The sequence below is a fragment of the Megalopta genalis genome, unplaced genomic scaffold (genome assembly GCF_051020955.1).
Source record: "Megalopta genalis isolate 19385.01 unplaced genomic scaffold, iyMegGena1_principal scaffold0779, whole genome shotgun sequence".
Taxonomy (NCBI): domain Eukaryota; kingdom Metazoa; phylum Arthropoda; class Insecta; order Hymenoptera; family Halictidae; genus Megalopta; species Megalopta genalis.
In genome coordinates, this window is record NW_027476848.1 from 89,425 (window position 1) to 117,048 (window position 27,624).

A 27,624-nucleotide genomic window follows, 5' to 3' on the forward strand; every position below is an offset into this window, starting at 1 on the left:
CTACTTTGCATTGATTTGAAGTTAAATCATGTGTTTCTCTTGAATTTGAAACTAACTCGTTTGATTCGCACGCAGTTGAGCTAAATCATTTTGATCACAAGTATCTGAATCCAAACCATTTGTTTCGCATTGATTTGAAGCTATGCCTACTACTTCGTATTGATTTGAAGATAAATCATGTGTTTCCCTTGGATTTGAAGCTAACTCGTTCGATTCGCATGCAGTTGAAGCTAAATCATGTTTATCACAAGTATTTGAAGCTAAATCATTTGTTTCGCTTTGACTTGAAGCTAACCCTTCTACTTCACATTGATTTGAAGTTAAATCATGTGTATCTCTTGAATTTGAAGCTAACTCGTTTGATTCGCATGCAGTTGAAGCTTAATCATGTTTATCACAAGTATTTGAAGCTAAATCATTTGTTTCGCATTGATTTGAAGCTTAGCCTACTACTTCGCTTTGATTTGAAGTTAAATCATGTGTTTCCCTTCGCTTTGAAGCTAAGCCTTCTACTTCGCATTGATTTGAAGTTAAATCATGTGTTTCTCTTGAATGTGAATCTAACTCGTTTGATTCGCATGCAGTTGAGCTAAATCATTTTGATCACAAGTGTCTGAATCCAAACCATTTGTTTCGCATTGATTTGATGCTATGCCTACTACTTCGTATTGATTTGAAGATAAATCATGTGTTTCCCTTGGATTTGAAGCTAACTCGTTCGATTCGCATGCAGTTGAAGCTAAACCATGTTTATCACAAGTATTTGAAGCTAAATCATTTGTTTCGCATTGACTTGAAGCTAACCCTTCTACTTCACATTGATTTGAAGTTAAATCATGTGTATCTCTTGAATTTGAAGCTAACTCGTTTGATTCGCATGCAGTTGACTCTAAATCGTGTCCATCACAAGTATCTGAATCCAAACCATTTGTTTCGCATTGATTTGAAGCTAAGCCTACTACTTCGTATTGATTTGAAGCTAAATCATGTGTATCGCATGGATTTGAAGCTAACTCGTTTGTTTCTCTTGCATTTGAAGGTATTTCATTTAAACAGCAGGTATTTGAAGGTAATTCATTTGTTTCGCATGGATTTGAAGCTAAGTCGTTTGTTTCGCATGCATTTGACGCAAAGTCATTTATATCACAAGTATTTGAAGCTGAACCACTTGTTTCTCATGGATTTGAAGCTCAAACTTCTACTCCGCGTTGATTTGAAGCTAAATCATGCGTTACGCATGGATTTGAAGCTAACTCGTTTGTTTCGCATTCAGTTGCAGGTAAATCATTTATATCGCAAGTATGTGAAGCTAAATCATTTGTTTCGCATGGTTTAGAACTTAAACTTTCCACTTCGAATTGACTCGAAGCCAAATCATATGTTTCGTATGCATTTGAAGCTTTATCATGTGTTTCGCATGGATTTGAAGCTAACTCGTTTCTACCGCATGTATTTGAAGCTAAATCATGTATATCAGAAGTATTTGAAGCTAAACCATTTCATTCGCATGCATGCGAAGATAAACCTTCTACCTTGCATTGATTTGAAGCTAAATCATGTGTTTCGCATGAATGTGAATCTAACTTGTTTGTCTCGCTACCGGTTGAAGCTAAATCATTTATATTCACGAGTATGTGAAGCTAAATCATTCGCTTCGGATGGATTTGAAGCTAAGCCTTAAACTTCGCGTTGACTTGATACTAAATCATGTCTTTCGCTTGGATGTGAAGCAAACTCGTTTGTTTCGCATGCATTTCAAGCTATTCTATTTATATCACAACTATTTGAAGCTAACCCATTTATTTCGCATGGATTCGAATACAAGCCATCTACTTCGCATTGATATGAAGCTGAATAATGTGTGTCGCTTGGATTTGATGCTAACTCGTTCGTTTCGCATGCAGTTGACTCTAAATCGCGTTTATCACAAGTATTTGAAGCTAAACCGCTTGTTTCGCATGGATTTGAAGTTAAGCCTTCTACTTCGCATTGATTTGAAGATAAATCATTTGTTTCGCATGGATTTGATGCTAACTCGTTTTTTTCGCCTGCATTTGAATCTATTTAATTTAAATCGCAGGTATTTGAAGGTAAATCATTTGTTTCGCATGGATTTGAAGCTAAGCCTTCTACTACGCATTGATTTGAAGTTAATATCATTTGTTTCTCTTGGATTTGAAGCTAGCTCGTTTGAATCGCATGCAGTTGAAGCTAAATCATGTTTATTACAAGTATCTGAACCCAAACCATTTGTTTCGCATTGATTTGAAGCGAAGCCTAATACTTCGCATTGATTTGAAATAAAATCATGTGTTTCCCTTGGATTTGAAGCTAACTCGTTTGATTCGCATGCAGTTGACTCTAAATCGTGTTTATCACAAGTATTTGATGCTAAACCAATTGTTTCGCATGGATTTGAAGTTTAACCTTCTACTTCGCATTCATTTGAAGCTATATCATGTGTTTCCCTTGGATTTGATGCTAACTCGTTTGATTCGCATGAATTTGAAGCTAAATCGATCTTTTAAAATCGCTATTTCCCACGAATTTGAATCGAAATCGTGTGTTTCGCATGATATTGAGGTTAAATCGTTTGTTTCGTGTAGATTTAAAGCTAATTCGTGTATTTCACATGAATCTGAAGCTAAATTGTTCATTTCGCATGAATTTGCAGCTAAATCGTTTATTTAAAATCGCTATTTCGATCGAATTTGTATCGAAATCGTGTATTTCGCATGATATTGACGCTAAATCGTTTGTCCCGCGTGGATTTGAAACAAATTCGTGTCTTTTGCATGAATCTGAAGCTAATTTGTTCATTTGGCATGAATTTGAAGCTAAATCGACCGCTTAGAATCGCTATTTCGTACGAATTTGAAGCTAATTCGTGTATATCACATGAATCTGAATCTAAATTGTTCATTTCGCATGAATTTGAAGCTAAATCGATCGATTAAAATCGCTATTTCGCACGAATTTGAATCGAAATCGTGTGTTTCGCATGATATTGAAGTTAAATCGTTTGTATCGCGAGGATTTTAAGCTGATCCGTGCATTTCGCATGAGTCTGAAGCTAAATTGTTCATTTCCCATTTATTTGAATCTAAATCGTTCGTTTAAAATCGCTATTTCGTACGAATTTGAGTGGAATCGTGTATTTCGCATGATATTGACGCTAAATCGTTTGTCTCGCGTGGATTTGAAACAATTCGTGTATTTCGCATGATTTTGAAGCTAAATTGTTCATTTCGTATGAACTTGAAGCTAAATCGATCTTTTAAAACCGCTATTTCCCACGAATTTGAATCGAAATCGTATGTTTCGCATGATATTGAAGTTAAATCGTTTGTTTCATGTGTTACGTCCCGGGGATCGAAAATCGCGTTGACTAGTGAACGCGTCGAATTCCACGGAGTTTAAACGTAAATTGCAATCTTTTCGTTCACGCGGCGCGGGGCGTCCGCGTCTAACTGGGATAACCACGAGGCGCTTGCAGGCGATTCACAATTCAGCACTCACCGGGCGGGGTATTCTAATCGGCACGCTGTTAGTACGTCGTGCGAGGATGAAGTAGACCAGTCGTCTCGGGTCGGCTTCGGGGATCTTGGCGACGTCGAGGATAGAAGCCGGAACGTCGAGTGACCTTGGCGTTATCCAGGGAGTCTGGGCAGCTTGCAGCAGCTGTCATAGACGGGCTTCTATGGCGGCGTTAACCGTGAGTGCAGGATCACGTGAGTGTTGCTGGCGTTCCGCGTGGGATCGGCGTAGCTTCCTCAATTGATAAGACCGACCGGCGCGTTTCGGCACGGACGTAATGCAAGCGTGAGGTTAAAACAACGTGTACAATGGAGGCAATGGTACGACTCTCTCCTAGTGCGGCGCTTACGGGGCGAGCGTCCAACACACACTGGTAGAAAGGCTAATTCTCTAGGAGAATATGCGTTCGTGCCGAGCATACGGGGCGTGCTCCAAGGCGCACGAAAGCTTATTCGAATGAAGGAAGATTAGTGAGAAGCGATTGTCCAGCCGATACTAGTCGATAATCACCGAACCGATATCGAATTAAGTTAGCGTCGAGGTTAATTAAGGAACTGGTAGATCGTAATGTGTTTCACTGAATTTATGTATACTAAATAAAGGTAATATATTCTTGAACTAAAGTTACACTTGTGGACTTATACCTTAAACGACTTAGAATTATTAAGTATGAACTAGGATTCAGAGTTGAGGTAGAATTAGAAACGCGTAGCACTATGCGGAGTGCTGGAGGTGGACGTCTAGTCCAGGAGATGGCGGAGGTAGAACTGATGTTCCGAGCCGCTGCTCGGAGCTCCTCTGGTACGTCGAGGAGTGGGGGTCGCTGCGTGGACCCCCGGGAAAGTGAAGCAGGTATACAAGGGTTGAGAGGGTCGTGAAGGGTAGGCGAGGGCAAGATAAGTGAAAGTTTGTGTAATGGTAAGGGATCCTAAGAGGGTAGGCGAGGGGAAAAGTGCAAGTGGAGATCTATGTATCGATAAGGGGTCTTAAAAGGGTAGGCGAGAGGAAAAGTGCGAGTGGAGATCTATGTAATGATAAGGAGTCCTAAAAGGGTAGGCGAAAGGAAAGGTGCAAGTGGAGATCTATGTAGCGATAAGGAGTCCTAAAAGGGGTAGGCGAGAGGAAAAGTGGTTGTACGAGGAAGACGGCGACAGATTGGCGCGATAGGTTGGCGCCCGTATTATGTCCGACTTAAAGTGTATTATGCGTGGTGCTATGCATGCGAACGGATATAGTTATTATTACTTAATATAGGCGTACTGTCTAACGGCTAACCTATGCTTATCGGCTATTCGTATATAAGGTCTTATTGTTAAGTTACGCGCTACGCAATACGTCGCGAGACGTAACACCTCCCCCCTCGGAAAAAGAAAAATGATGTAGTCATTTTTCGTCTTCGTCGTCCGAGAAGAGGTTTGGCTTCTTGGAGCGTTTATATGTGACATACTTGCTAGTGGGTTTGACGTGTACTTCGAAAGAGTCTTTACTGTTGGTGAGGGGTTCACTTAGGGTGGGCTTGTCTATGTCGATGCATTCTAAGGGGCTCACTTGGGTGTTCACTTCACTTAGTTCACTATGATTGTTTTTGCCTTTTAAGTAGAGGCAGAAGTGTGTGAGCGTGCTCCAAGTTGCCGCCAGGAGTTGTAGACTGCAGCCGTATGCGGCGTGGAGCGCGATGCCGTTCAAGACGGTGTTGATTGCCGCCTTGATGCAACGAATTACCAGGTAGATGCCCATTAGTCCCGCCATGACGGAACCGAACTCCATGAACCCATTCCATATCTTTTTCCCTGTTGATTCGGCGATCCGTTCCAGTGTCGTTTCGTCTAGGAGATTGTATAGTTTTACTGAATCGGCCGCGAAGGCGCGGCCGGAGGCTCCTTGTGCCAGGGCGTTGATGACCGCTGCTTTCTCCGCCGGGAACATTATGTTATCGTTTAGTTTCTGTATATCTTCTTGCGTGTAGATTCCGCCGTTTGCTAAGTTAGCGGGGTTGGTGTATCTCCAAGCGGCTTCGGTTAGTGGTTGGAGTGGCGGTGGTGGTATGCTTTCTACCGGTCGTGGCGTCATTCGGAACCACGTCCCGTGGATTTTAAATGCCGGCGAGATCAATTCATTGCACTCTCTCTTGGTTCCCGTTTTTACTAGGATTCTCGTCCTCGGGGTTAGGAAAAAGGATTGATTTTGATGTTGGACCGGCAATTCGTCCAAGCAATCCGTAGTTTTCCGGAGTGAGCATTGTGCCGGGATGCATTTTATCACGTGAATAGCCTCGCCTGACTGGATAGCCATGAATCCTGGTTCTTTCACCAGGGTAGTGGCGACCTCTGCCGGCGCTATGTGAATCAGCGAGATTACGTTTCTTAGGACTTGTTGTTCCAAGCGGCATTTCTGTCTCGTGATGTCGCGGTAGAGCGACAAAATTTGTGACCTTATGTGCTTCTCCATATATACGAATTTGGTATTTACGTACGTGAAGATGTCTAGGTTGTTAACGTTTTTCTTCTGTGCTGCCTTAAATCTGCCGTCTTTTCGGGTGTCCACGATAGGGAGTTTGGGGTGCTCCGTTTTCGTGAGTGTGTAGCCGCAGATCTGGGCGTGGCCGGTGCTGGTGAGTGCGAAGGCTGTGTCACCCGAAGTGACGGTGTAAACCGCCATGTTGGAGGATTTGGTTCCAACCTTCGTGGCCTTGCCTTCATATAATACGTTGTATTGTTTTAGGTGGCAGCTGTCGTCTGGGAGGCTGTTCCAGTATGTGAACTCGTCCTCTGGGTCCATGCAATATTCCCTGTTGAGAGGGCAATGGTGTCCCGAGGGTAGGAAGACTTCTCCCGAGGAGAGTTTTACTGCCGAGTTGAAACTTTTGAGTGTTATTCTTACTACTGCTTGTACCACGACTCCTGTCCACGTGCCGAAGGGATCGCTGTACGTTGTGCCGCTGCAGGTTCCGTCCTGGAGGATTTCCCCAGCCAGCGTCAGGCTTCGAGTTGTTGTGCTGTTCCGGACCAGGCCTGCGATCTGCCCCGTTGGTGGAAGCATGAGTGTCCCTGAATCCTGCATCGTCCGGCATATGTCCTGTGGTGTGTTCAGTATGTATCGTTGCCTTCCATTGTTGACAACGGAGGTGTGCGAGTGCATGCCACAATGGTATATAGTGCGGTCGACTTCGACCTTGCACTGTATTGTTCGAGTTTCGTCGAAATCCACCAGCTGGAGGAGCTGCACCTCTGTATTTTCGACATGTGGTTTGGCGTAGGTACCCTCGCATTTGGGCTTATCGACCGTGGAGAACGTGGTGACGTTGAGCGTGGTGCCGCTGCAGTCGTACCCGATGAGCGCAGTGGATGTTCGGAAGATGACGAAGACTGCCAGAGTGGCCACGTAGTTCCTCATGCTGCTGTTGGATGGCGACTGTGCCTGGATCATCTCCTGCACCCGGTTGGGTGGGGGCCTCACTGGGGGGGGGGGTGATAAGGGTGCAGCCGACGCTGCTTACATGTACGGGTGGTTTGGGCGCGTGTTTCAACTTATCTGAGTGTACCACGCGGGAGCCGGTCTTAAAACTAATTCTTACATTTTGATTGTTTAAGCATTCTAGTACGGTGTACGGTCCGGTATATTCGTCGTCGAATTTCCCCTTCCGAGGTTCCTTTAATAGGAAGACCTTGTCTCCGACAGCGAAGGTTCGGACATTCGTTCGCCTATCGTAAAACCTTTTCGATCTTGCCTTTGCCATGGTCAGGTTCTCTCTTGCCTTCTGGGTGGTGCCCGATAGCTTTTCCTGCAGCCTTCCTAAATAGTGCGCGTACGATTCGTCGGTCGAGTCGTGGGCCGCGCTGTTTGCGGATGGTGTACGAGCCACGGTGCCGAACACGAGTTCATGGTTGGTGAATAGGGTACCTTCGTGCACACTAGTATTATATGCGAATGTTGCGAATGGGAGCCACTCGTCCCAGTCGTTATTTTTCACGTGCTGTTTTAAGTACTCTGTGAGCACGTGGTGAGACCGCTTGATAGAGCCGTTGCTCTGTGGCCTAAACGCGGTGGTTTTGAATTGGGTTATTTTGAAACGTTTAGCGACGTTCCTCATCAGAGAACTCAGAAAGTTCGTCCCCTGGTCGGTCAGGATTCCTTTGGGGGCGCCGAACCGGCAGATAAAATGTTTTGTGAATGCGTCGGCTATCTCTATCGCGCTAGTGTTTGCAAGGGGGATCGCGAGGGAGTATTTCGTGAGGAGGTCCTGGATAGTAAGGATGTAAGAGAAGTTGTTTAATGATGTAGGGAGTGGGCCTACGATGTCCATGGAAACCTTCTCGAAGGCTTTCCCGGGAGTGTCGGTGATCGTCATTGGTTGCCTGGTTTTCACGCGCGTTAGTTTCTTCTTTTGGCAGTTATTGCAGGCATTGACGAATTCCTGGACTTCGCGTTTCAGCGCGGGCCAAAAGTATTTTTCCCTGATGCGTCTGTACGTTTTAGTCACCCCTTTGTGTCCTGCGAAAGCGGAGCAGTGATTTTCCGCGATAATTTCTAGTCGCTCGCTCGCGGGCGGAGTTTTTACGTTATGCCCGCACGCGAAGATCTGCGCGTTCGTTGTGGAAAATAGGTTGATCAAGGTTTTATAGATGAATGTCCAGTTTACGTCGTCTAAGGAAGTTTTTGAAAGGCTTACAGAATCCAATTGGAGTTCTGTTACGACGTCTAGGAGTGATCTCAGGGTCTCCACTACCCCTTCGGAATTGGTTGTGTGGAGTTGCGTGTCTTTTATAGGAAGTAGGATTAAGCTTTTGGTCCCGTGGGTTAGTACTCGAGCCCGAAATAGCGTGAGACCGGGGATACGTTGGAATTTGCCTATGGTAAAAACGTCGACTGCTCCTTCGTCTATCGAGTGACCGTCCGCTGTTACAAATATTGCCAGGTTGTCGTTTCTCATGGACAATCTGTCCCGCGTATGTATGATAGTGCGTCTGTTATTTGTGTATTGGGCGTTGTGATCGTCGAAAATTTGGTCGTCCGGGGATGAAGAGGAATCGGAATCTTCGTTCGCGGAGGAAGGTACAGGAGGAGGAAAGTCGAGGGTCGATCGTGTGGGAACCGTTGAGGTTGTAGGTTGACGAGGTCCAGATGGTGTAGGGGGGTGTCGGGACTGTGGTCGTGTTATCTCTGTGGAACTTGTCGGCGGCTCGTTCGGTGTCTGTCGACTGTTTTTACGACGAATGGCCCCGACTTGTTTAGATGGGGTCGGTTTGGTTGTGATAAGGGGATCTGGTACGGGATTGCGCGACAGGGCGTCTGCATTCAGATTAGTCTTCCCGGTTTTGTAAATGATCTTGTAATCGAACTCGGCTAGTTTAAGGCGCCAGCGGAGCAATCGCGACGTCGGATCCTTAACGTTATTCATCCAGACCAGGGGCTGGTGATCCGTGATGAGATTGAATTTATGGCCGTAGATATATGGCCGGAAATACTGTGTACAGTATATTATCGCCAAACATTCCTTCTCGATAGTCGAGTAATTCAATTCTGCGCCGTGTAACAGCCTGGAAGCGTAGGCTATCGGGCGGTCTTTGCTGGGAGGGCCCTGACTCAGTACTCCACCTATCGCGTGTTACGTCCTCCGACGTATTGCGTAGGTTAAGTTACCATAATTGCATAGATTAAGGAAGCGCGTTACACATATAACCCATTTATACACTTGCAGAATCAACATGTTACCAAAAGCGTTCCGTTATCGACCGTCGATGTTACCAACCGTCGACCGGTTACCGACTTTTTCGACCATCAATGTTATCGACCGGTTACCGTTGTAACCGACCGTCGATGTTACCGACCGTCGACCGATTACCGACCGTCGCTCCGTTATCAACCGGTCACCGACATTACCGACCGTCGATGTTACCGACCGTCGCTCCGTTATCGACTGGTTACCGACATTACCGACCGTCGATGTTATCTACTGTCGACGTTACCGAACGACGTTCCGTTACCAACCAATTATCGACACTCGTACCATTATCAACACACTACCATGTTCAACGACCCGCCACGAGCGCTGCGGAATGCACAGCTCCCCACTCCAGTGACTCCCCACCAGGACCAACCGGCAACATGGCTGCCAAGGGCCGAAGGAGCTCAGAGCAGACGCACCGCCGAGCAGACTCATTCCGGGCTCCAGCGAGGGAAGTCGTCCCCTCCTGAAGCCATTCCCCTGATTCAAATCAAGTCTCACCCTATTTCCAAGTATTCTTCAAACTCAAATCTCCGCGCTAGTAATTAAGTTTTGTATCGCTTATATCTTAGAATATATATTTTAGTTATTACTATTTCTACAATTATTGGCAACCTAAACTCTCTCCCTCTTCGGCAACCATTCGTACATTCATACATTCATACATATTCCATTAGAAACGATTCCGTCTTCGTGTGTACCGAGCTCACCCCGAATGCTCTGCACGAATGCGCAATACAATAACGATATTATTCCCGAAGCGCTCGTACCGATCTCACCCCGAATGATCTGGGCGCAGCAGGAATAAGACCGTCTATTTTACATCTCTTGTCTAACAATCAACGAATGCCGAAATCAAACAATCAACCTCGTGCCGTCTCACGCGGAATTCACATTGACGAAATTGATTATTAATAAATTACGGGGCCGCGCTTACACAGCCATCGAAGATAAACCAGTAAACTCCGTCGCGAGCCTCTGCAACCGTTTAAAGGACATATTCGGGCCGTCGAACACGATAGACCATTATCGAGGCGAAATGGCGAATATTAGAATGCGCGAATCAGAACATATACTCGACTTTATCGCGCGAATAAAAGACCTGCGAATCGCAATAATCGATTGTGACCGGGTACGACCGGACATCGAAAATATCGACGAATTAACAAAGCGCAGTTTTATCCGTGGCGTCATTCCCACGCTTCGTTACGGCATGAGGCATTTAGAACACGTGCGACTCCAAGCATTATTCGATACCGCGATAAACTGTTTCAAAGAAGCAGAGGCCGATAAGGAGTATTACTCACGTCCGCCTTCCCGCGAGGTACGATTCTCGGATGACCGCCGCGGAAGTATACATAACCGTTATCGATCTCCCTCGCCGTACCGGCCAGAGTATACATCGCGATACGCCGAACCCTCGAGATCAAATATCTCGGTACCTCGACCATCTTATCGCGAGGTGACGCAACGGGTGAGCCAGCGTCCGCCAAATGTTGGTGTTTACGACCAACCGTATACCCCGACCCGAGATAACGCTAGGTATACACGAGCGACCCTCGACGCACCCGGGCCACGTCCCATAAACAATCCTCCGCGTAATCCCTCTTCAAATAAACACTGCAGCTATTGTAAAAACGCAGGGCACGATATACACGAATGTCGTAAGCGGGAATATAACAATCGCATCAGATCTCAACAACAGTCGGGAAACGGGCAAGGCCTCCCGATCCCCGCGAGCGACCGTCGGGAGGTAGCCTACCGCAATCAAAACGTACGAGCAATGTCGAACGATCTTCCGATCAGCACCGAAGAGTCGCAAGAATAACTTTGCAACCCACTTCTGCCGTCCCACACATTATCGTCGCGTCCCCCGAATTAGTTGATAATGCGAGGCTAATGATAGACACCGGCGCAGAACCGAACGTCATAAAGGCGTCATCACTGCAACCGGGCGTGGTCATCGATACGCATAATATTATACATATATCGGGCATTACCGAGGGCGCGGTCGCAACATTGGGCACGGCTTCGCTTAACATCGCCGATCGCGACGTCGAATTCCATGTCGTATTGGACGAATTCCCAATTCCTGCGGACGGAATTCTGGGATCCGCATTTCTATCGCTCGGAGCCGAAATCTCCTATTCGAAACAATGCATAACGATGCAAGGGAACGAGTTCCCATTCACGTCTCGAAAGAAATGCGTAATTGGGCCACGAACGACCGCTAGCGTCGCGGTAAAAGTTACGGGACCCAAAGTCGGATATATAAGCCGTCGCGAGCTTGCACCAGGGGTTCTCATTCCCCACTGCGTGGTGAGAAACTCCGACGGATACGCGTACATCCGATGCGCTAACACCACGGACCAATCTGTCGACCTCCACATGCCGATCATGGAGCTGGAGGGGGTGGAAGAGATGGTAGATGCCGTGGAAAACGCGAATTTCTTTTCAAAATCTAATTCAAATACCAGTTCTAATTCTAAATTCAATTCCAATTCCAAATCCGTACTAAATCTAAATTCTCGACCTCACAAATCCCGTTACGAGGCGATCACCGAAATAATTAGTTTGGATCACCTCGGCGAGGAGGAACAATTGCACGTCAGGCAATTGATTCAGGAGCACCACGATCTCTTTCACCTCCCAGAGGAGCGTCTGGGAAAAACAAATGCGGTCCAGCATAAGATTGTTACAACCGATGACATCCCAGTTCACGTCAAACAATATCGTTACCCTCCCATTCATCGCGCGCAAATCGACAAACAGATGAAGGAGTTACTCGAACAAGATATCGTCGCGCCGTCTAAATCTCCCTACAATAGCCCTTTGTGGATAGTCCCGAAGAAGGCAGATTCCGACTGGAACAAGCGCTGGAGGATGGTCATCGACTTTAGGGCTCTAAACGAAAAATCAGTCCCAGACGCATACCCGCTGCCAAGCATCTTAGAGATCTTGGACCAGCTCGGGAGCGCGAAATACTTTAGCGTCTTCGATCTTGCTAGCGGTTTTCACCAGATCGGGATGCACCCGGAGGACGCAGCGAAAACTGCATTCTCCACGCCGTACGGGCACTACGAGTTCAAACGAATGCCCTTCGGCCTCCGTAACGCACCGGCAACGTTTCAACGACTCATGGACAGTATTTTGTCAGGTCTCCAGGGAAACGAACTATTTGTCTACCTCGACGATATCGTCATTTACGCGCGCAGTTTATCAGAACACAAATCGAAATTCAACAAACTAGCTCAGAGACTCCGCGAGGCAAACTTGAAATTGCAACCCTCGTAGTGCTCCTTCCTGCACCGGGAAGTCGCGTATTTAGGCCACGTTATAGGCGAAGAAGGCGTTAAGCCCTGCCCTAAGAAAATCGCGGCAGTCAAAGAATTTCCAGTTCCTAAGAACCTAAAATCGCTCAGAGAATTCCTGGGCCTTTCGGGATATTATCGTCGGTTCATCCCGAAATATTCCCAAATCGCGAAACCACTAACGACGCTTCTGAAAAAGGACACAAAATTCACGTGGAAATATGAACAGGAGCAAGCCTTTTCGACCCTCCGCGAAATTTTGACTACAGAACCATTACTTCAATATCCCGACTTCGACCGCGAATTCAACATAACCACCGATGCTTCGGGTTTCGCAATCGGCGGTATTCTTAGTCAGGGCGAGCCAGGGCAGGATCGGCCCATCGCTTACGCCTCGAGGCTGCTACATGGCGCGGAACTCAATTATTCGACCATAGAAAGAGAGTGCCTAGCCATTATTTATTGCACGCAATACTTCAGACCTTACATATACGGACACCGCTTCAACCTAATCACCGACCATCAACCCTTGGTCTGGATGAACTCAGTTAAGGACCCTACATCCAGATTGCTTAGGTGGCGCCTTAAACTGGCAGAATTTGATTATAAAATTACGTATAAGACAGGCAAAACTAATCTCAACGCGGACGCGTTGTCACGGAATCCGATGTCCGCTCTCCCTCTCTCCACGGATTCCAGTTCATCCGGCATCTTCGACGCCGTCAAAAAACCGTTCGTCCCCGCCTCGCGACAACCTTCCCCGATCATTGGCCGCCGTCGGCCATCGCCAAGCTCTCCCCCCACCTCCTATTCTTCCCCGCCGCCATCACCGCAATCCCTTCCAACAACGCCGCAGCAACCGCCATCTTCCAACAGGCCACTCCTTCCGTCCACATCGCGATCCCCGACTCCCGCACGCGATTCGCCTCCTCGCACCTCCCCTTCGCCAATCCCGACGATCCACCAATCCGCCGAAATGGCGATAACATCGAGTCCCGACTCAGAGTCCGACACCGACGAAAACCTTTTCGAAGATTACAACACCCCCGCAACATCCACTAAAAGAACATTCGCGAACACACGCGACCGCCTCATTATGAGGAACGATAGTCTGGTTGCCTTTATCACAATGGACGGACTACCGATCGACGAGGGCGCGACAGATTTGCACAATTCCGGAAAAATTCCCAAAATCAAGGACCTTACCCTAGCTCGCGCGAAAGTCCTAAATATCGGTAACAAAAAATTAATCCTACTTCCAGTAAAACCAACACAATATCATACGGCGACGCACGACGACGTGATAGGTTCCCTTAGATCCATCCTAGACGTTACCGCAGAACTCCAACTAGATTCCTTCAGCATTTCAAAAACGACAGTAGACAATACGACTTGGACAACAATTTACAAATCCTTGATCGAACTCTTTTCCGACACCAACGTCCAAATTTTTGCCTGTGAACATAGGGTCATAATCCCTCCTTCAACCGACCGTCCGGAAATCATAAACGAAAACCACTGTTCGGCCTACGCCGGCCATAAAGGAATAACAAAGACCTATAGACGAATCCGGGAAAAATATTATTGGCCGACCCGAAAGAAAGAAGTGCAGGATTTTGTTAAGGGCACGGGTCGCCGCACACTATGACGACCCACACATAGAAGAAAACCATATACGTATATTAGTTTAGAGGTTTCTATCGACCAAAACTGACGCTTTAATATCGAAGTATGCAGTTCACAAGTGGAAAATTTAGATTCCGGAAAGACTAAACGACTGGGCTTCGGATGTAGAAATATCCGTCTTGCAGTTATTGCGGAGATATTTGCAATATTCGGCCAGAGTGGTGTCAATCTCACGAGCATGACGTCATAAGATGGCCGCCGCTAACAGTTTTTCGTAAATATCGAGAGATATAGAGCTCGAATCGAAAATTCACAACCGAAGCCCAGTAGATAAGGCACGTACAAAGGCAATGGAGTGTATTTTCAGTTGATTTCTTAGTTAATTAAGACACAGGAGTAGTTGATAGGAATTGTATCCGAAACACCAACTCGAGCTTCCGACATTTCTCACTACTAGCGTCACAGTTCTCTTCCAACCAACAAGCTACACCACAGCGAGCTTGCCGGTATAGTTACTTACAGTCGATAATACCAATCGACACAAATTACATAGTTTTATACTTCCATTCCAAATATTTTGACCATTACTAGACCAGGGGAAGGTGGCGTGCGGGGCAGTCGTGAGCGGCGCGGCAGTTGCAGCAAGAACGCTCGTCGAATATTGTAAATATCTCAACAATAATAAAGAAATGGTCATTTCTACAACCGAAGCCCAACAGCTTAGACTTTTCTGAATCGAAATATCCAACTCCCAAACTGCTCACTGGTATATTGGCACGTCCATCTTGGTTGATACGAACAGTTGTCACGAAGATATTCTGCCGCGCGCTAGGTCACTAGACCAGGGGAAGGTGGCATGCGGGGCAGTCGTGAGCGGCGCGGCAGTTCCAGCAAGAACGCTCGTCGAATATTGTAAATATCTCAACAATAATAAAGAAATGGTCATTTCTACAACCGAAGCCCAACAGCTTAGACTTTTCTGAATCGAAATATCCAACTCCCAAACTGCTCACTGGTATATTGGCACGTCCATCTTGGTTGATACGAACAGTTGTCACGAAGATATTCTGCCGCGCGCTAGGTCACTAGACCAGGGGAAGGTGGCATGCGGGGCAGTCGTGAGCGGCGCGGCAGTTCCAGCAAGAACGCTCGTCGAATATTGTAAATATCTCAACAATAATAAAGAAATGGTCATTTCTACAACCGAAGCCCAACAGCTTAGACTTTTCTGAATCGAGATGTCCAACTCCCGAACTGCTCACTGGAATATTGGCACGTCCATCTTGGTTGATACGAACAGTTGTCACGAAGTTAGGGTGGATTGGTGTTTATTTCATCTTGTTTATTAATTTATTATCAAAATAAAAATGGATTAAATTCTGTGTTAGTGTTCGTGGTGCTCCTTGTGAGCGTCGAGCTTTGTAGAAGTTTGCACGTGGTGTGCCGTCCGAGTAATATGGTTTTTCTGTCTTGTGAGTCCCTTATGGTCTCGTGTGTGGTGAGTCCCTTGTGGCCTCGCGTGTAGCGAGTCCCTTGTGGCCTCGTGTGTAGTGAACCGTCGGTGCTGACGAGGTTCTTCTCCTGACTGGGTTGTCTTGTCTCTACTCTTGTCTGTCCCTCTTGTCTGTTCCGCTAGTCTGTCTTGTCTAGTCTATCCCGCTTGTCTGTTCCGCTAGTCTGTTTTGTCTGTTTTCTAGAGGACCGGAGTCATGCCTAATATCACCTCGGTCCTCCCTACTTCTCTTAACCTAGGGTGGGCGGCAAGGAATTACGGTCCAATCACTGCAATCCCAAATCCAGTGAGACTGCCCCAAAACGGTGGGCCGGGAGTTAGGAGGGAGAGTGGCAAAATAACTCCTGCTAGACATCCCGCGTTGATGGGCCTACGTGCCCGAACAATGCCAGACCCAACCGTAATTGACTGGACCGTAATGGAGGTCAAGGACCAGGAGACGTTATGACGGTGCCGCACGTGCCCGGGAACGGGCCAGGACAGACCCATACCGTCCGGGTACCCAAGCACATGGCCCCTGCCATAAATCCTGGCCACTTGGCCGTAACATTATGGGACTCTAACAATTTTAAGTAATCGGGTTGGTGATGTAGGAATTTTAATATTGATTGGTATTATTTCTATTTATGCTTCTTGACATTTATTATTGTATAGGTTAAGATTTTTATGTATATAGTTCGTTTATTTAAAAAAGTGAGGGTGATGGAGCAATTCGGAAGTAAAATAAATAACAGGAATGATAAAAATTATGTTTTATTCATAAGAATGAATTAAAATTAATCCTTTGCGCTCGAGCGGCGCCGATACGGCGCCCGGCCGATTTGAAGTGTCACCTCGGGTAGCGCTGCTGCGGCACCCGGCTGATTTGAAGTCTCAAATTGCGGGACGCTCTTGCGGCAAGTGTCAACTCGAGCGATGCTGCTACGCCGCTATGGTCGTTTGTAACTCGATCTGCTTATTTACGATGAGCGATAAGATATTTTTCTCGGAAATACTTTCGTGGACTAGGCTTGGCTGGCATTGTAGCCAAATCTTAGCTCAGTTTAGTTAGTCTCAGCGTTGCATTCGCTTGAAACAGTCTTGCCAGTAAAAATAGTAGCTAAAAAGTGTTTGAGCCCTAAAAATATGGAGGAAGAACAAATCAGCTCAAGTTCGGACGAATTCGATTTTGCCGCTTTGGATGAAAAAATTACGCTGATTTCCGACGGATTACGCCGTGAAACGAACGAATCCAGTGAAGATAGTGATACAGTAAGAGGTGTGAGAGGGCGAAAAATTAGAATTATAGAGAGCGACAGTGAAGTTGAAAGTGATGCTGAAAGAGAAATTGAAAATGAAGCTGCGGAAGGTGCAAGCAGTTCAGCATGGGTACTTTGCGAAGACTACGACGAATCTCTCTAATAAACAAATGCTTTACATCCCTTAACGCGATTATTTATTATTAAATCAGCTTTGCAAATCATTCGTTGAATTCTGTTCGTACATGGAATTATTCAAATTAAAAAGATAATTAAAAGATAATTAAAAACACTAACTTTATTTTAATTAACCCTGATAGAAAAAGTACAAAAATCACTTTTACTTATATTACTTTATTATATTACTAAAACAAAATCAATAAAAAAATAAATAAAACAAAAATTAATAGAAATTTACTATATATTTTGCACTCCCTCCTCTCCCTCCTCTTCCTCCCCTTCCTCCCCTTCCTCCTCTTCCTCCTCTTCCTCCTCTTCCTCCTCTTCCTCCTCTTCCTCCTCTTCCTCTTTCCCCTTTTTTGCCCCTCTTTTGGGGGCCATACATAGTTTTTTTTAATAACTTTTTCAGCTCTCTCTGCAACGTATAAGTATATATTATTATTATTATTTGTTATTATACATATTACTATATTATATTATATATAAAAGTATTTTTCATTTACTTACATTTGCAGCCACTAGGTTGGCCAGATTAGGCCTAGCTGTCCCCCGTGCCAGCTGGCCTAATATATTTCGCCACTGCGACTGTAACACAACAGCAGAAATAGAAGTATATATATTATAAATATACATTCTGTTTTGTACACATATATTGCATATACTTACAGCTCTCCCGGACTCGTACGCGGCAGCGATTTCTCGCTGCCGCGCTAGAATTACGTCAAGCGACTCTGCGGCGTTCCCCGCTGCCGCGGTTGCTGGTGTCGGCGCGGAGCTTGTCTCCGCTGCTGCGGTTGCTGGATCAGTGGCGGAGGTTGTCTCCGCTGCTGTGGCCGTGTTATTCGAAATGTTTATTTTCTTCATCTCAATCGTGATTTGTTTTTCCATAGTTCTAAAAAAAAAAAATAATATGAACACATTGCGGACGGCTCACGAGATATCTCGTGGCAACAAGCAACCAGCCGCAAATATTTCTGTTACGTAACCATGGTAACGAAGCCTCTCGCATTACTAAGTAATTGTAGCGAAGCAAATGAATCATTCCAAGAATGTAAAAAATCTTATATAGTAAACAGATATATAAACTATGTATATATAGTATTATTTAAGAATACTAAATGCAAATTAGAAATGTGTGTTAAAATAAATTGCTACAATTACTAGAACAAATTTCTACAAACGTTTACGCACATTTCTAATTTGCATTTAGTATTCTTAAATAATATTATATATACATAGTTTATATATCTGTTTATTATATAAGATTTTTTACATTCTTGGAATGATTCATTTGCTTCGCTACAATTACTTAGGAATGCGAGAGGCTTCGTTACCATGGTTATGTAACAGAAATTGTATGTACTTACATGTAATCCTACGTCTGCAAGACTTGAACGTTGAATGAAACTGCGACCCTTTGAAATAATATCATTGCTTGTCTGCCAATTGTTCAAATAATATCATTGGTTGTCTGCCAAGGGTTCAAGTAATATCATTGGTCGTCTGTCAATTGTTCAAATAATATCATTGGTTGTCTGCCAATTGTTCAAATAATATCATTGGTTGTGTGCCAATGGCAATGTCCAATGGTAGCATCGCAAGCATAACCTGCGTTTTTATGTCGCGTTCGATCGTAATTTGTTCTCCAAGTGATACGGTCTAGGAGTGCAAAGCGTGCGATTTCTATTTCTTATAATTTTAGATTTTTTCTATTTCATTCTATTTCATGCTATTTCATTCTATTACATTCTATTTCATTCTATTTCATTCTATTTTATTCTATTTAATTCTATTCTTTTTGATTCTACTTTTATATTCTACTCTATTCGGCATTATTCTACTACATTTCATTGTAAACAATAGAAACAGATAAATTTAACAATTTCAAAAGTGTAGCGAAACGATGCCAAAGGTTGTGAATTCAATGAATTGGGAGGATGTGGTTTCTTCCCAATTGTTCAGATGTATGAAGGGAGGTGCATCGAAACACCTGACCTTGACCAGACCAAGATACAGCAAAAGAAAAATTATGAAGGAGAGGTAAGTGAGCATTTTGTTTCGTTACTATGATTTCGGTAATATGTTTCGATATATTTTAAATGGTAAGTTCTCATTTCTGCTGGAAATACATTTTTTCGCTTTCTCGCTTTTGTACTTTCATTTCTCGGATTTTTATGATATTGACATATGCTGTAGTCCATATTCAATCATTCGAATGAAGTTGTAAAACAAAATCGACGGGTCGAAGTAGCTGATTAGTGTCATTTATACGTTATTTATATTTCACGTAAATTTCTGTATCATCGAAAGCACTGACATCGAGATATCCCTTCCTTTTTCTTGGGATCTTCGTCACGTACAAATGCTTTCCCGGTTGTATGGACGTATGTTCGTATTGTTTGACGAACAGATGGGGTCGAAAGGAAATTTTAGGATTATTGTCGTAAAGAAAGCTGATTGCCTTCGTGTGTCCCTAAAGAAAGAAATTAGAAGGCCGAGGATCTGGAACTCGTTGCTTTTACGAGCGGTCCTTGAGACCCGGCCGCGTACGGCACACAGATGGGAAGGTTACAATTTCCGCGTCCGACAATTCATTCCCTCCCACGGTGAGGGCCCACTGCAGATATTATTTCAATACGTATTCTGCATTTGTTTGCAACAAACGTTTTCTCTTCAATCTTCTGCAAAGAGCGTAGCCGACTCAAGATGGTCAAAATTGTCCTTACAGGTTTTTCAATGAGTACTATACCGTTCGATCTAAATAAATTGATATTATTAATTAAATAATGCGAGCCAGAGAGAGTCACTGTGCCGTTGCAACCATTTCGAATCATAACCTGGAGTAAGCCGTTCAATCTTTCCATTTTAATTGAACACTTGCAAATGATAACGATGACAATACAAGTAGCAACGATTTGTTGCATAGCAATACGGCCCACCGGTCAACAAAAACCTAGCTGCGCAAAATTTCAACCCGGTTGCAAGCTGTGGTTATCTCTGACTATCACGAAGTCAAATAATATCAATGCGCCATTGGAGTTCAGTAATGATGTAGCACAAATCTAAGCTCAATCAAAATTTATTGTACGTATCTATTATTTAAAAAATATAATATTATATATTAGAACTTAGACTTATATGTGGGATTAATTTATAATAGAGTTGAATATAATTTTTATTTTGATTTCTCGGTTCGAGAGATATGAAATTATCTAATTGAATAATTGAATTTGATTTCTAATATACAGTTACGGGGTAATTTTCTTAGAAATAAATAATTGGGTTATAGTTAATTAGTACTATGATTGTAATAATATAATTTATTTTATTTAGGTTTATTTGATTGAATTATATTGAACTGTTAATTATATGAATCAATTTGCTTTGTTGGAGTGAGAATATATATATATGTTATTCTAATTGCGGCTAAAAAATTGGCTACAAAATATTTTTCATACATACAATTTATGAATTCATCTAAAAATTTAGATAGTTTTCATACGAGTGACAAGTAGAGATTAATTTTTAATATTACATGAAAGTTTGAATAAGAAATTTAAATTAAATAATGGTAAAAATTCAGTGCGCCAGCACCAACGGTTCGACTGCTGTTGTTCGTTAATTTTAAGAATTTTTAGGGGCTGCAGTTATCTCGATGGTAAATTTTAATAATTATCTGGGTTGAATAAATTTATGCGAACCGTACAAATCGCACGTCGCTTTCATTATAAATGGACTAAGTCGTAACGGTGTAAAAGTATGGGACAATGTTTTCATTAAAATTTTAGTTTAACAATAAGTGTTTCATTTACATTGAAAGGATTCTGAATGAGGAAAATTATATTATTTGCACAAATTATAAATATTATTGATTTCTTAATTTAATACATTTGAAAAAGGGAATTACATGATTATAAGTTATAGTATTTATTTACGAATAAATTTAATGATTTTAAAATGTGTGTGCGTGTGTTGTAGAAGAAGAAAGTAATATTAGTATAAGTAAAAGTGATTTTTTCGTACTTTTTGTATCAGGGTTAATTAAAATAAAGTTAGTGTTTTTAATTATCTCGAAAGTAAAAGAGTTAATTTAATATTTCTGTTATGTATCATAATAGTTATTAATAATGAATTGATGAGTTTATGTTGGAAGAAAATCCTAACTTTGGCATTGTTAGTTGTTACATTTTGTATTGGAATCTTTGTTTTTTCTTTTCTTTTTTACGGACATTATTCTTTCATACTTTTAAATATATTTATTCATTTATCCTACATCAAATTGAATTGGTTAGTGTTGAAATTTTAGCCTCGGACAAAAATTCATCTATAGTTTATTTAGTACTAAGATACTACGATATCGGTTTACATTTTCGCCGGTTCCGTCAGCGGGCAACGACGGTGATGTAAACTGTATATAGTAGATACCGCGATACATCATCACCGGTACCATTAGATATACATCGTGCCCTGACTGTTTGGGGGTCCCAGCGTCACGTATACAATGTGAAACGTGAAGATTTAAATTTTTATTACTATTAATCAGTAAAATTAAATTATTTGTATTTCATAACAATTTTATTACTTTGTTGTAATATAATTTAACTTGACTGGATAAATTTAATGTAATACTAATTTAAAATTGGACATTTAAAATTAGAATATTTAAATTTTCAGTAGTTTTAATCAATAAAATTAAATATTTTGTATTATGATAATTAGACCGCATTTCCAAGATTTTCACGTGGCCCGCGGGTGGTCTGGTCTGCCGATAGGACCCACGGTGGACAGTCGCATGAATTGGGGAAAACCGTAATTCGTTTTTTATGGCCATAAATCCGGTCGACGGGCTAACGATGCATACTGTCAATGTCGTACTAAGAGAAAGAAACAGTTGTGCGTTTGTCGTAAATTATGTTGAGTGCGAGCGGCGATTGTGTCGCGCCTTCGACTGACGATATACACACGACCATGCACTCGAGGCCCCAATAGTGTTTGGTTTCCTGGATCGCAGACAAAATATATATATATTGCCGGGTAAGTGGCCGAGGACTGTCGCGTGGTTTTCCACAGATCAGTTTGTTTTTCCTTTAGAGAATCGCGGGCCTCGGGGCATACCAGATTACTGCAGCCCCTAATAATTCAACGAATGCCCCGAGGCCCGCGATTCTCTAAAGGAAAAACAAACTGATCTGTGGAAAACCACGCGACAGTCCTCGGCCACTTACCCGGCAATATATATATATATTTTGTCTGCGATCCAGGAAACCAAACACTATTGGGGCCTCGAGTGCCTGGTCGTGTGTATATCGTCAGTCGAAGGCGCGACACAATCGCCGCTCGCACTCAACATAATTTACGACAAACGCACAACTGTTTCTTTCTCTTAGTACGACATTGACAGTATGCATCGTTAGCCCGTCGACCGGATTTATGGCCATAAAAAACGAATTACGGTTTTCCCCAATTCATGCGACTGTCCACCGTGGAAATGCGGTCTAATTGTCATAATACAAAATATTCAATTTTATTGCTTAAAACTACTGAAAATTTAAATATTCTAATTTCAAAAGTCCAATTTTAAATTAGTATTAAAATAAATTTATACAGTTAAGTTAAATTATATTACAACAAAGTAATAAAATTGTTATGAAATACAAATCATTTAATTTTACTGATTAATATTAATAAAAATTTAAATCTTCAATCACCATAAATCTAAACTTAATTCTTTACACGACTTTAATACTTTATACGACAATGAACCATTATTTATTTCAATTATTATTGAATACCCTAAACTAACCAATTCAATTTGATGTAGGATAAATGAATAAATATATTTAAAAGTATGAAAGAATAATGTCCGTAAAAAGAAAAGAAAAAACAAAGATTCCAATACAAAATGTAACAACTAACAATGCCAAAGTTAGGATTTTCTTCCAACATAAACTCATCAATTCATTATTAATAACTATTATGATACATAACAGAAATATTAAATTAACTCTTTTACTTTCGAGATAATTAAAAACACTAACTTTATTTTAATTAACCCTGATACAAAAAGTACGAAAAAATCACTTTTACTTATACTAATATTACTTTCTTCTTCTACAACACACGCACACACATTTTAAAATCATTAAATTTATTCGTAAATAAATACTATAACTTATAATCATGTAATTCCCTTTTTCAAATGTATTAAATTAAGAAATCAATAATATTTATAATTTGTGCAAATAATATAATTTTCCTCATTCAGAATCCTTTCAATGTAAATGAAACACTTATTGTTAAACTAAAATTTTAATGAAAACATTGTCCCATACTTTTACACCGTTACGACTTAGTCCATTTATAATGAAAGCGACGTGCGATTTGTACGGTTCGCATAAATTTATTCAACCCAGATAATTATTAAAATTTACCATCGAGATAACTGCAGCCCCTAAAAATTCTTAAAATTAACGAACAACAGCAGTCGAACCGTTGGTGCTGGCGCACTGAATTTTTACCATTATTTAATTTAAATTTCTTATTCAAACTTTCATGTAATATTAAAAATTAATCTCTACTTGTCACTCGTATGAAAACTATCTAAATTTTTAGATGAATTCATAAATTGTATGTATGAAAAATATTTTGTAGCCAATTTTTTAGCCGCAATTAAAATAATATATATATATATGTTCTCACTCCAACAAAGCAAATTAATTCATATAATTAACAGTTCAATATGATTCAATTGCTATGCAACAAATCGTTGCTACTTGTATTGTCATCGTTATCATTTGCAAGTGTTCAATTAAAATGGAAAGATTGAACGGCTTACTCCAGGTTATGATTCGAAATGGTTGCAACGGCACAGTGACTGGCTCACATTATTTAATTAATAATATCAATCTATTTAGATCGAACGGTATAGTACTCATTTGAAAACCTTTATTTTTGTTTGTATATTTTGCATTTATAGAACTCAACAAGCTGCAGCGGCAAGGAAGATGCGCACCGAGAAGATCGAAGCAGCGGAGGTAAGTCAAGAAATGCCCCATTTCATCATCGAGCCAGGAACGCAAGAGCAATCATGTGCACAGCCAATCATCGATGAAGGATTAACCATAACGGACTTCCGGTTCGTGGTGGAGCAGGTACTACTGATAGGGTACCACTCGGCAACGTTCGAATGTACCACGCAACATTTGCAAGTGATCGGGATGAAGCGCTCGGGATTGTTAGCAACGATAACTCTGAAGTGCAAGATGTGCCAATATGAAGCGGAAGTGCACAGTCAAACGGCAGACAACAAAACAATGGACTTGAATTATACTACGACCCTCGCTGCAATCACTTCTGGAGGTGGTTACGCAAAGATGGAAGAAATGTTTGCAACAATGAACATTCCATGCATGTCAAGGACGGAATATCGAAGACGTCATGACGACATTGTTGAAGATTTGGTGAGTCTTGCTGAAGCAGAAATGCTAGCAGCGGCAGAAGAGGAGAAACAATTAGCCGTCCGAAGAGGCGACGTTTCAGTTTCCGGTATCCCTTTCATCCCCGTCGTGGCTGACGGCAGCTGGATGAAAAGATCGTACCATACTGGAAGGCATGACTCCTTGTCCGGTATTGGTGCAATAGCGGGATACCACACAAAAAAAGTGTTATTTGCAGGTGTGAAAAATAAAGTGTGTTTGATTTGCCACAACGCTTCGAAGAGGAAGGAAAGCCCCAGAGAACATAGATGCTTCAAGAACTGGGGACGAAATGAGACATCCACGAGAATGGAGAGTGCTGCAATTGCTGAGGGTTTCCAGACCAGCATAGAAAAAAGAGGTCTGATATATAATATATTGATTGCCGATGGCGACAGCAGCGTATATAAAAGGATTTTGGATTGTGATCCATACAAGGCAGAGATGGTTCGTGTGAAAAAGATTGAGTGCACGAACCATTTATTGCGCAATTTTTGCAACAAACTGAAAGATGTTGTAAAGAAGACTCCACCTGGCATTTATCGAAAAGCCGTGGAAAATAACATTCGTAGACTGCGCACGGATGTTGTGAAGGCTGCAGTTTACAGATCGAAGGAAAATCTTCCGACCCACCAAAGAATAAAAAATTTGCAAACGGATCTACTAAATATTCCCAGCCACGTTTTCGGAGAGCACAAGGAGTGTCGAAGACTAGGATATTTCTGCGACCGCCCAGAAAACACGGGAGAAGACAACTTGGTACCGCATCTCAAGAAAATCGGCACATATAACCGGATGCATGAGATCTTCCGTCCATTGATGGCTCATGCTGAAAGTTTGTTACATAATACTACAAACAATTCAGTTGAGAACCTCAATGCAATCATTGCAAAATATACTGGTGGGAAAAGGTTAAATTGGGGCCAGAGAGGGTCATATTCTGCGAGATGTGCAGCTGCTGTTGTACAGCACAACACGCAAAAACTAATATCAAAGGTAATAGAGGGCAAGGGTGTGAAGCCGCCGAAATTGATAGAACAATTAGAAGAAAGAAGGAAAGGCATTAATGAAAAAGGAAACGAAAGGAAAAGAAAGTCTCCGAAGAAGGTGAGAAACCCGTTTTGTTCAGCAATGGACCCGGATTATGGAGTTAGCGCAGAGAAACCGGATATGGAGCAACATCTATTTAGCTTTGAAAAAGAAAGGCACATGGAGATGCTGCAGGACTGGCAAACGAATCGAAAGAAAATAGAGAGGGATACGGTAGAACAAAATAAAAGCCACGAGTGGCATACATACCGATCCAAATTACTTACAGCGTCGAACTTTGGCAAAGTGTGTCGGCGAAGGAAAACAACCAAGTGTGGAAATTTGGTAAAGTCACTGCTGTATCCAAACATATTGCAGCTGCCTGCCATTGAATATGGTCGGCAGTGTGAGAATATTGCCCGCGAACAACTTGCGAAGGAGGAAGACGTGGAAATCCGCAAATGCGGTCTCTTCATTGATGCAGAGATACCATTTTTGGGGGCAACTCCGGACGGCATAATTGACGACGACGGTATCGTGGAAATTAAATGCCCGAAGACGGCAGAAAAATTCTCGCCAGAAGAAGCGATAAAAAATATTCAACCACTACGAAGAATATTTGAAGATGATGCAGGTACTGCATTACGCAGAACCCATCACTATTTTTACCAAGTGCAGGGACAACTGCACATAACAGGTCGACAATATTGTCTGTTTTGTTTGTGGACACCAAAGGGTATGAAAACTATAAAAGTAACCAAAGACGACACATTTTGGCAGAACGAAATGAAATCGAAATTGTCGCGATTCTACGTCCATTGTATGTTGCCCGAAATATTGGACAGCCGCTACATTAGGAACATGAGTATCCGAGAGGCCACAGAAACGGAGTACAAAAAACCAATTGTGATTAGCACAAAACTAATTAAAAAACCTGAAGCGAACCCACACAATGTCGGGTTGCACACTTAGTGTGCGCCTTCGCTGATTATTTCAGCGAAGGAAATTTAAAACAGATCTGAGCTCGCGAGTCATTAGATTCGCTCGAGCGTACCCACGCAATGTCGGGTTGCACACTTAGTGTGCGCCTTCGCTGATTATTTCAGCGAAGGAAATTTAAAACAGATCTGAGCTCGCGAGTCATTAGATTCGCTCGAGCGTACCCACGCAATGTCGGGTTGCACACTTAGTGTGCGCCTTCGCTGATTATTTCAGCGAAGGAAATTTAAAACAGATCTGAGCTCGCGAGTCATTAGATTCGCTCGAGCGTACCCACGCAATGTCGGGTTGCACACTTCGTGTGCGCCTTCGCTGATTATTTCAGCGAAGGAAATTTAAAACAGATCTGAGCTCGCGAGTCATTAGATTCGCTCGAGCGTACCCACGCAATGTCGGGTTGCACACTTCGTGTGCGCCTTCGCTGATTATTTCAGCGAAGGAAATTTAAAACAGATCTGAGCTCGCGAGTCATTAGATTCGCTCGAGCGTACCCACGCAATGTCGGGTTGCACACTTCGTGTGCGCCTTCGCTGATTATTTCAGCGAAGGAAATTTAAAACAGATCTGAGCTCGCGAGTCATTAGATTCGCTCGAGCGTACCCACGCAATGTCGGGTTGCACACTTCGTGTGCGAATTTTTCCTTGCATGTTGCAGATGATGTTCACGCGGATCGGCAGTGAGGTGTGCTTGCGATGCTACCATTGACAGCGCCACTGCGGTTGAGGGAACGACCGACAATGTTCTGGCCAGAAGGAAAGAAGTCGCTCTGGCATTCAACGCCGGGAAAACTGTATGTATTTGCAATATGTATGTACGATGAAATGCTTATTCATAATGTATGTACTTCTAATTCCACGTCTATGTTACAGGCAAGTATGAAGACAGTTCTTGCTAAATTGGCTCGGTAGGCGGAAACCACCTTCCATTTGACCGGAAGGAGAGAAGTCGCTCTGGCATTCAACGCCGGGAAAACTGTAGGTATATGCAATA

At 42.7% G+C, this 27,624-nt stretch overlaps 1 protein-coding gene and 1 long non-coding RNA gene across 2 annotated transcripts; one reads left to right on the top strand and one right to left on the bottom strand.

The window, feature by feature from the left end:
* Positions 1–17,637: 17,637 nt before the first annotated feature.
* LOC143263578 (uncharacterized) lies at positions 17,638–19,030 on the bottom strand. The gene is made up of 3 exons (XR_013036980.1): positions 18,498–19,030; positions 17,797–18,022; positions 17,638–17,715 (listed from the first exon to the last, which is right to left on the bottom strand). It is a non-coding gene; the product is annotated as an uncharacterized LOC143263578 (long non-coding RNA).
* LOC143263577 (uncharacterized) lies at positions 18,889–26,805 on the top strand. The gene is made up of 2 exons (XM_076528441.1): positions 18,889–19,170; positions 24,107–26,805. The coding sequence occupies exons 1-2, from the start codon at positions 19,034–19,036 to the stop codon at positions 26,604–26,606; spliced, it is 2,637 nt and encodes an 878-aa protein (XP_076384556.1). The 5' UTR covers positions 18,889–19,033; the 3' UTR covers positions 26,607–26,805.
* Positions 26,806–27,624: the final 819 nt, after the last annotated feature.

What these genes read in the sequence shown, in the direction of transcription:
- LOC143263577 (XM_076528441.1), top strand. Translation starts at nt 19,034, where the DNA reads ATGCCAAAGGTTGTGAATTCAATGAATTGGGAGGATGTGGTTTCTTCC. An exon ending in AGAAAAATTATGAAGGAGAG is followed by an intron (nt 19,171 to 24,106) that starts GTAAGTGAGCAT and finishes TTGCATTTATAG; the next exon opens with AACTCAACAAGCTGCAGCGG.